At 51.0% G+C, this 9,509-nt stretch overlaps 1 protein-coding gene across 1 annotated transcript; it reads left to right on the forward strand.

Annotated features, from left to right (window-relative positions):
• Positions 1 to 342: 342 nt before the first annotated feature.
• On the forward strand, positions 343 to 6,293 carry LOC119320123. The gene is made up of 3 exons (XM_037594248.1): positions 343 to 864; positions 1,358 to 1,543; positions 5,777 to 6,293. The coding sequence occupies exons 1-3, from the start codon at positions 343 to 345 to the stop codon at positions 6,080 to 6,082; spliced, it is 1,014 nt and encodes a 337-aa protein (XP_037450145.1). The 3' UTR covers positions 6,083 to 6,293.
• The last annotated feature ends 3,216 nt before the right edge of the window (positions 6,294 to 9,509 follow it).

A 9,509-nucleotide genomic window follows, 5' to 3' on the forward strand; every position in this document is an offset into this window, starting at 1 on the left:
GACACTTAACTTGTTGTTGCTAAGCACAGTTTATTTAATAAGTTAGCATCTAAAGTCTTTCATGCATTGATCAAATTGTTTCATTTAAGTGGTTTGCCTAGGTTCTCGCGCTTGGCATTGGTTCTTTCTAAGGTCATCAAAGTACTTTCTCCCTTTCTTAAATAGTGTGCCACATTATATTTTTACTTATGTGGCATGCTTAACACCTGTACACGGTGAAACACTGGGCCTTAAAACCTTCGTCTTCAAGCGGAAGGCCCCAAACCCGTTGCGCTTCTCCCACAAGTAGTGTATCCCAGAAGACACGCCCATCACGCCGCGCCGCGCCGCACCGCTCCCGAGATGGCACGGCACGCCAAGACGGACTCCGACGTGACGAGCCTGGCGCCGTCGTCGCCGCCGCGTTCCCCGCGCCGCCCGGCGTACTACGTCCACAGCCCCGCCGCCTCCCACCCGGACGTCGTGGCCTCCGGCGGCGGCTGCTGCGGCGGCGCCGGCGCCGCGGCCGACAAGATGTCGCTCGCCGGCTCCACCCCGGCAGAGTCCCCGCTCCACTACCACTTCCACCACTCCAGCGCCGCGATGCACCACTCCCGCGAGTCCTCCACTGGCCGCCTCCTCTTCTCCGACCAGCTCCGCTCGGGCGGCCCGGCGGGGGCCGTGCCCTGGCGCCGCCTCGGGCACGGCAGCGGCGCCGGGAGCGTCGGGGACGACGACGAGGAGGAGGACGGTGGGCGCCCCGGGTCGCAGTCGCCGTGGAGGTGCTACGCCCTGGCGGCGTTCGCGTTCGTCGCCGTCTTCGCCTTCTTCTTGCTGGTGCTGTGGGGCGCGAGCAAATCCTACAAGCCCCACGTCGATGTCAAGGTCGGCCGCCCCCTTTTCCCTGCAACTGCTTCCTCACTCGCATCAAGAAACTCACCGCCACTACTCTGCAGATTACACATTTCAGTCAGCTTCCATTACTCTTTCTTCGCACGATTTGCCCTGTGGTTTGGATTTATTGCCAGTAGTATGAATTATACTGTCTTGACCTCAGTGACCTGAACTGTTGTTACCCACCATACCATTTGCGTAGAAATCGTCCTCTTCTGCTTTGCGGACAAGGAAGAAGCTGTACTTTCTGTTTTACAAGCTCCAAATTTTGTAGGCATGCAATAACTACAGCGTGATTCCTCCCAACGACCACAAAAACTCTGAATTTCAAACCGCGCATTTGGGCAAGAAGCAAAGTCCAAAACAACGGCGAAACATGCACACAGCATGCGAGTAGTATTTCCGAGGGCAACATGCTCGGAACATGCACATCGAATCGAGCGGATGAATTTTAATTTTTCTCACGAGTGAAAGTGCTTTGCAGAGCGTGGTGTTCGAGTCGTACCACATCCAGGGCGGGACGGACCGGACGGGCGTGCCCACCAGGATGATGTCGGTCAACGCGACGGTCAGGCTGCGCTTCCGCAACCGGGGCACCTTCTTCGGCCTCCACGTCACCGCCGCGCCCTTCCACCTCTTCTTCGACGACCTCACCGTCGCCTCCGGAAACGTACGTACACCGCCCTTCTTCTACATGCCATCGTCGTCGCATCCACCATTGCATATTTCCATTTCCATTTGCATCCACCCCACCATCCTGCCCGCCGCGTCATTACATTACCAATACCAGCTGCCCTTAATTGCTCCTTGCCTGGATTGGAATCCGGAAGGCGATGTGAGCGTTACGTCTCGCGACGCCACCCCCCTTAATTAGGCCATGAATCTGACCCTAGTTATTGCTGTTTACGCGAAAAGAACAAAAGGTGACCACATGCCGCTGTTTCCGGATAATCGGGGAGGTTGATAGCTGGCGCGCTTGAACACTACTACACAGATGTATCTAGCACTGAAGTACTACATAATAAGGATCGAAGGGAGTACTTTTTTCTCTTCTTTGCAAAAACGTATAGCCGTGTGTAGTTTGTTCTGTTTGGAGCATACTATAGGAATGTAGCAAAGTTTAGTTCCATGTGAGTGCGAGGTTTCGGCTGCATTGTGCATATAGTCAATGTGATTGGTCACTGGCACGCTGTCCTGGCCATGATTAATAATCATTTTCCTCAAATAGGCCGTGGAATTTTTGCACAAGTATAGCGTCTCTGCTTTTCAGCATTCCCATGGCCAGGCAGAGATTCTTTTTCATTTTAAAGGAAACCCATGAGGTGATGAGCAGTACAAGTGTGCCACTACGTACACCCCATCCATGGCCTAGGTACTGGAGAAAGCAAACGGGAAACCCTGGCAGCACTGTCCCATTCCTATTTGTCGCTCTCCAGATTCGTTCTCGTGGCAGTACACGCCCAAAACAAATCCCGGCTTTGGGAAAAGAAAAGAAAAACCGACGTGACTAAACAACATCGTCTGCTTCCTCCAGAGACGATTTCTGAAGTCGCTAGCCATGCACTGGGCCAATCCTGATCCAGGGCTTATTTGTATAAAGAGCAACTTCAACAGGGCATTTCGTCCGCTTTTTGTTCGTTTGGGCCGGCTGTTCTCCCGACGTCTGCCCTGTTTTAGATATGGATTGGCGGCGCGTCCAACACGCTGACCCATATGTGCCGGCGTGGCCGGCTGGCCGCCCTACTTTGCATCGATGAATTTGCATTTAAATATATAGTTAAATAAAATAGCATAGTTTTACAAGTTGAATAAAAATAAAAATGTCTTACATAGTTCTCACATAGTTTTGCAAACGAATAAAAAGAGATACATCTATTGGTTGCTAATATGAGCCCACATATGCTCAACCAAATCATTTTGCAGTTGCACGTGAGTTTTCCGATCACGTATGTCATGATGAAATTGAGTGAACTGTTCAAATGTTGCCGCTCCTCTATGCTCAGGCACAACATTCTCATCCTGAAACTGAAACCCTTGATCGTACAGACGTTCCAGGCGCTCGTTTTCTACGATCATATTGTGCATGATCACACAAGCAGTCATCACCTCCCACAGTTTCTGCGTGCTCCAGGTATTAGCAGGATATCGAAGGATGCCCCATCGAGATTGTAAAATACTAAAGGCACGCTCGACATCCTTCCTAGCACTCTCTTGCTCTTGGACAAATCTTTTCCTCTTCTCTACGACAGGGTTGGGTATTGTCTTGACAATAGCGGTCCATTGAGGATAGATACCGTCACCCAGTTAGTATCCTTTGTCGTAGTTGTGGCCGTTGACAATAAAGTTCACCGGTGGGCTGTTGATATCATTGTGTGATCCGGCCATGCCAAAGAAAGAGTGCCAGATCCAAAGATCTTGAGACGCCACGACCTCTAGTATGACAGTGCAAGCCCTAACATGGCCCTTATACTGCTCCTGCCAAGCAGAAGGGCAGTTCGTCCACTCGCAGTGCATGCAGTCTATGCTACCAAGCATCCCTGGGAAGCCCGTGCTGGCATTCACCGCCAACAAATGGGTTGTATCTTCAGCAGTCGGCTCTCTCAAGTACTCAGAGCCAAACACAACAATAACAGCCTGGCAAAACTTATACAGGGACTCTAGGCATGTAGACTCGTTCATATGGACGTACTCAATGAGATCACCGGACACTCCGTATGCAAGCATTCAGATGGCGGCAGTGCATTTCTGATAAGAGGAGAAACCAACCTTGCCAACATCATCCTCTTTGCACTCGAAACAGTCATCATAGCCGACCACCTGCTCTCCAATACGGTTGAAAAGATGCCTACTCATACGAAAACGGCGGCGGAATTTTTTATGTTTGAACAACGGGTTTGTTGTACCAAAGTAGTCCTTCCAACGGCCGCTGGCTGTTGAGGTGGTGATGGAGCAACACGGCAGCCAATATCTCCTCCTCGTCATCGGACGACGAATCGTCGGAGTCGCAAAGGAAATTGTGAGAAAAGAACTCGTCGGCGGAGTCCATTTTGTACATTGGCAAACTGTCGAATAACTTGCGGGCGTCGACGAAGGAGACGGCCAACGAAGGGAGTCGCGGCGCACACGGACCAGCTAGCTGCCCTGCCGGTGTTCGACGAGTGGGCCGGCGTTCGACGAGCGTGCCAGTGAGGATCTGGTCGGGGCGGCGAGGCGGCTTCTTGGTCGGGGGCGGCTGTGTGGTGGGGGGCGCGGGGGTGGGAAGCAGTCGGCTCCTCGGTGGTAAGACGGCGGTGGCGGGCGACGTGGGAGTGGGCGGCGTTGCTGGGCGGATGTGCAGGCGCCGGCAGCTGGCAGAGTTGTCGGCAAAAATGGGCGGTGGCGGCGGCGAGAAGGAGGCGGGCGAGGGTTGCTGTTGGATGAGGGAGGCCAATGTGCCACCGACTAGCGGGCCTGGAGGAGGAGAAGGCGAGCGTGCACGCGTCCGTCGCGTGTCCGCGCAGACGCAAATCCAGCTCAAAAATGGGTTGGAAATGGGTCGCCCGCGGACGAAAAACGGACGCGCGTCCGTTTGGGTCGGCGCGTTGGGCCATCTTTTGTGTCCGCGCCGACTCGAACGGACGGCGGCGGACGAAATGGGTCGCCCCATTGGAGTTGCTCTAATCCTTCCGTTTTTATTTAGTCCACGTGTTAGTTATGATCAAAGCCAAGCTCTGTAAATTTTGACACTGTTTATAAACAAAAATCTTGACATATACAATAACAAATCAATACCATTATATTCTTTGTTGAATGTGCTTTCACATCATATAGATTCGTTATGATAAATGTTTATATTATTTTCTATAAACTTGGTCAAACTTCCTAACTCTAGGAAGTTTGCTCGAGTCAAATCCACTAATCTACTCCCTCCGTTCCTAAATGTAAGTCTTTGTAGAGATTGTACTATAAACCGCATACGGATGTATATAGATGCATTTTAAATTTAGATTCATTCATTTTGTTTCGTATGTAGTCCACCTAGTGCAATCTCTACAAAGACTTATATTTAGGAACGGAGGGAGTACTATGCAGACACCCAGTGAAGACCTTGTGGTTGTGATTCACACTTCGCAAGGAACAAATCATCTGTCAATTACCAGCAGAGGACTGAGCTACTGTAGAGCTTTAATTTGTTTTCTTGAAACCGATAGGGAACTGCACGTGATTAAGTTGAAGTTGTACCCAACAGTGTGAACAACCAGCCGCGAGGTGAGACCGGAGCGTTCCTCTGGCATGGCGTTCACGTGACGGAAGTCAGGGAGGCCAAGCCGATATGAACGCGCTCCTCTCTCCTCTCCCCTCTCCGCGTAGGCCGGCGTCCTCTGCAATGGGCGAGTACTGGTACGGAGAACGACTAGTGTGCCTGCCTGCTGCAGCATGCTCCACGCCACGCCGCTGCACACAGGCTACGGCGCTGCTGCCGTTGGCAAAGAGCCAATGCGAATGCGAGACTGTTCAAGCTTTTTCACGACGCCTCCAAAGGACGCCTCCAAAGGACGCTGCGCCTTTACTGCTTTTCTGGGTTTCAGACAGCACGCCTTTAGCCTCGTAGTTAATTTGGCCGTGCACTTTTCTGCTCCTGCTGCTCGCGAGGAGGGAATCCTGTGCTGGGCAACAAGATGATGGCCCCCAGTGCGCAGGCAAAGCCAGCCCCCATCATGGACTTTTGCTCCGAGTAATTAGCACAATAGTGTTATCCGTGGCAAGTACATTCTTGCTCCTGGCTTCTGGATAAGACGGTAAAAAGCGTGGCAGAGTAGAGCCGGTTTCATCCGGCAGCAGAAATTACCTGCAATCTCCATACAATTTTCGTTGGGTTTGCATGAATGACGAGCGTCCACGTTGTGTTTGGGTTTGCATGCAGATGAAGGAGTTCTACCAGGCGCGGAAGAGCGGGCGGGTGGTGACGGTGTCCGTGGTGGGGAAGCAGGTCCCGCTCTACGGCGCGGGCGCCAACCTGCACAGCAAGCCCAACAACGGCCGCCTCGGCCCCGCGGTGGTGCCAGTCAGGCTGGCCTTCGTGCTCCGGGCGCGCGCGCACATCCTTGGCCTCCTCCTCCGCTCCAAGTTCTACCGCCGGGGCGTCTGCCGCCTCGACGTCCGCGAGGCCCACCTCGGCAAGCCCGTGCCCGGCGTCGCCGCCCACTGCGAGTACCACGACGGGAGGTGACGGTAGAGCGTTCGTGTTGTCGATATGACTGTGTTTGGTTGGGTGACGTGGATTGCAACGTCTGAATTCAGGCGTGCGTGGTGAACTGATGACTGATTTAGCTGTTGTAGGCGTGTGATAGCATTCGTGTCAAAAAAATTCCTGATGTAACAAACCCATTGTGTGATTTTGGTTCTTGGGACAACGGGGCTAAAGGCTAATTTTAACTGAACCACGCATCTGAATTCAGAAATCGCATTAGGCAAACTCCGCCTGTTAAATGCTCACCCGTCACCTTGGTAGTTCCGTCAGCTATATATGTTCGACCCGTGCTCGTTGGGGGCAAGTTTACCTGTGCTCGTTGGGGGCAAGTTTATTTTTTCTTTTCAAGAGTACACCTAGAGTACGCCTAGGCGTACCATAACTTTATAGAAGGCAGAATTGAAATTACAAGAGGTTATCACTCGCTGCGAACAACGAGCGTAGCATACAATACACCGCTCACAACCAAGTTCACAGACGGACAAAACTAACACACACACCGCGTCTCGACCGACGTCGAACGCCTTTGAAGACCACCACCTTTCGTAGAACATTGCTTGTCGACGCACCATCCACTCCGAGCGCCTAAGAGGAAGTGGCAAGTGGAAGGTAGGACTTGCTTCAATCTAAGGAAAACACCATCTTGGAGACACCAGCGACGAGCGTACATTGCACCGCATAGGACCAACAGAGGACAATGGCGAACACCGGAGGAGAGCAATAAGGACCCAACCATGTCTTCACACACAAAGCTCCCAACAGAGATATGACGCCGAGGACGCCGCCAATGTGCTGACCCAACATTGAATCGAGGCTTTCGCCCGGAGACAACCGCCAACTCCAAGAGAGCGAGGGGCATGGCGCACACGCCTCGGCGACGCCTCCATTGGGGCAAGTTTACAATGGGCGGGCTGAATATTTGGGACGCTTTTGGTTGCGTACATGGTTTTTTGCCCCTTGTATATGTGTCCATGGTTTGGTGGCTTGCCTATTAGTGATGATGAAATTTTTCATCCCACACAGGCCAAATTGATCATGAGGCTTGCCCATTTTTAACATTGCTTGTCTGCTTAAGCACAAATTTGGAGTAAACATCTCTGTAACGGATCACTTGTTCTCCATGAAATGTAAATCTCCGTGTTGCTCGGTAACCGATTTTCCATGGCGGAATGCCGTGTCAAGGTTCGTGCTAGTCACTTGTTGATGTGGATGCTCCTCTGTTGCACCGTGGTGCTCGGTACGCACGCTCGTGTGGTGCGTTAGGCTGCTTATCAAATTGGTATTGTGATTCATTTACGACTCCCCTTGTCTACTTGTGCCTCGAGGCGATGTCCTTCGGTTTGCTAGCTAGGCGTGCCTTGTCTCGGGCGTCCAATGTTTTTGGTTTCTCTTCTTCTTTTACCCTTGCTGTATGGTTTTTCGGCCCGATTTTTCTCATAAATGGGGTCGACTTGTTTAGGTTTTCGATCCGGTTTTCCTTATAAACTGGATCAGTCTCATGGCATTTTTGCCACTTTGAAATATATCCTTGTGGGGATCCTTCATCCTGGTTACCATTTCAAAAAAACTGTAAATCTCTGAAACCCTTCCTATATACACCACACACTACTCCTGGCATGGCAAAATAACAACAATTCAAGTAGCAACAAAAGGAACACACTACACATGGAACAAAAAAACTTAGGCATGCATGATCATAAAGGCAGAGCAAGTTCATCCTAACTACTATGGTGTCATCGTACCACCACATCCAAAAGAGAGTGTAATCCTATCACCGCAAGCTTGCCATCGACGTGAGGGGTTAGTATACATTACATCATCAAAATATACACAGTTTTCAAGCTCTAGCTACCATAAAATGTACATCATCATCGTTGTCGATCATCATGTAGACTATCACCACCAACAGAAACAACACTAGTAGTAGTGTTTGCCCAGCCAAGTCCTAAGCCAGAGCACCCTATGAGCGGCCCCCAGCGTAATGAACCTAACACCTTGTGCCCTATTGTCCAGTAGGTGGCTAAAAGCAGCCATTAGAGCCTCCGGACTGAAGCCACCTCGCTCCATGAAGGCGCTGCACATGTTAGGGTGGACATCGACTGATTTGCTCTCCATAATGGTGGTTTCCACCTCCTTGACCGCGTCAGCCATGCTGCTAAAGATGATGAGCTCCTCTTCCATCAAACCATCCCTCTTCCTCTTCCTATCAAGGACATGAACGTGATCACCACTCTTATTAGGATCATCAAGGACGACAGTCTGTGACTCCTGGGTGTCTGGATACTTAGGCATAGGCGAACTGAGTGTCTCACTAGAGTTCATATCATGCTTCCACGGTAGCTAGCCCATAGGAGAAGATTTCATCCATCTGCGAGTAGTTCTGGATGGGAGTGTTGAGGAACTCTGCGTCCTTAGGGTGGTCCTAAGAAAGAAACATAATGTGGTTAGTTGTGATTGGTATGTTAGACAAGCTTAAGCAAGTGGTATGTGAGCTAACCATGGTGTAGCCTTGGTAGTGCTCTGCCTCCAACAGGATCGTGTAAGTGTCTTGATCCCATTGTGTGTCGGTAAGGTCTCTGAGCTTGGACGCTAGGATCTATCTGGCTATCCACTTCCTAAGGTGATTGGATACCTAGGCCAAGGTGACCTCTTGGCCACAAAACACGAACACCTTCTTGGCAACATAGTTCAAGTGCACCTCCTTGAAGTCCTTGTTAGTCCTTACCCCACTCACTATGATCTCACACATCTTATTAAGCATGATGGTAGACATGAACAATTGCCATTTCATGGAGTTCCCCTCCCAATCATCTTTGCTTTCCCGACCTTGATAGCTTCCTTATGTGCGCAGCAACAACAACATTGGGCTCAACCAACACATATCTTGGAGGCCTAGCAGACCCCACTACAAAAAAAGACACATCTGTGACATTTTGGGCCGAAGAATTTTTTCTGTCATACTTATGACACTTCTATGACGATAATTGTGACAAAACCCGGTATCACCATAGATGTGGTGGGCTCCTACTTTTATGAAAAAAAATCATGACAGAAAATGTGCTTTTTGTCCTGGGCGGGCCGGAGACGCAGCTGCCTGACATTCTTTGGGCCGTGCATGACGGAAAAAATCGTGGTAGAAGCGAGGGCGAGGAAAATATCGGGGAGTTCCCAGTTACGGTGGGTGGTCGGGGGCCGAGTGATGCGTGTTTCTCTCGTACACGTACGCGCGTGGGTGCGAGGCGTTGGGCTCTAACTGAACCCGAGCGAGGCGTTCGCCTAACTGAACCCGAGCGATTGCATTGTAGGCTACGTGTTACTGAACCCAAGCGATCAGCGATTCCTTCGCTACTGCTGCTAACTGAAGCCGATCAATGCTGCCTCTGAATGAACAATGAGCATTGTTGTT

This window comes from Triticum dicoccoides, chromosome 6B (genome assembly GCF_002162155.2).
Source record: "Triticum dicoccoides isolate Atlit2015 ecotype Zavitan chromosome 6B, WEW_v2.0, whole genome shotgun sequence".
In the NCBI taxonomy this organism is placed as follows: Eukaryota; Viridiplantae; Streptophyta; class Magnoliopsida; order Poales; family Poaceae; genus Triticum; species Triticum dicoccoides.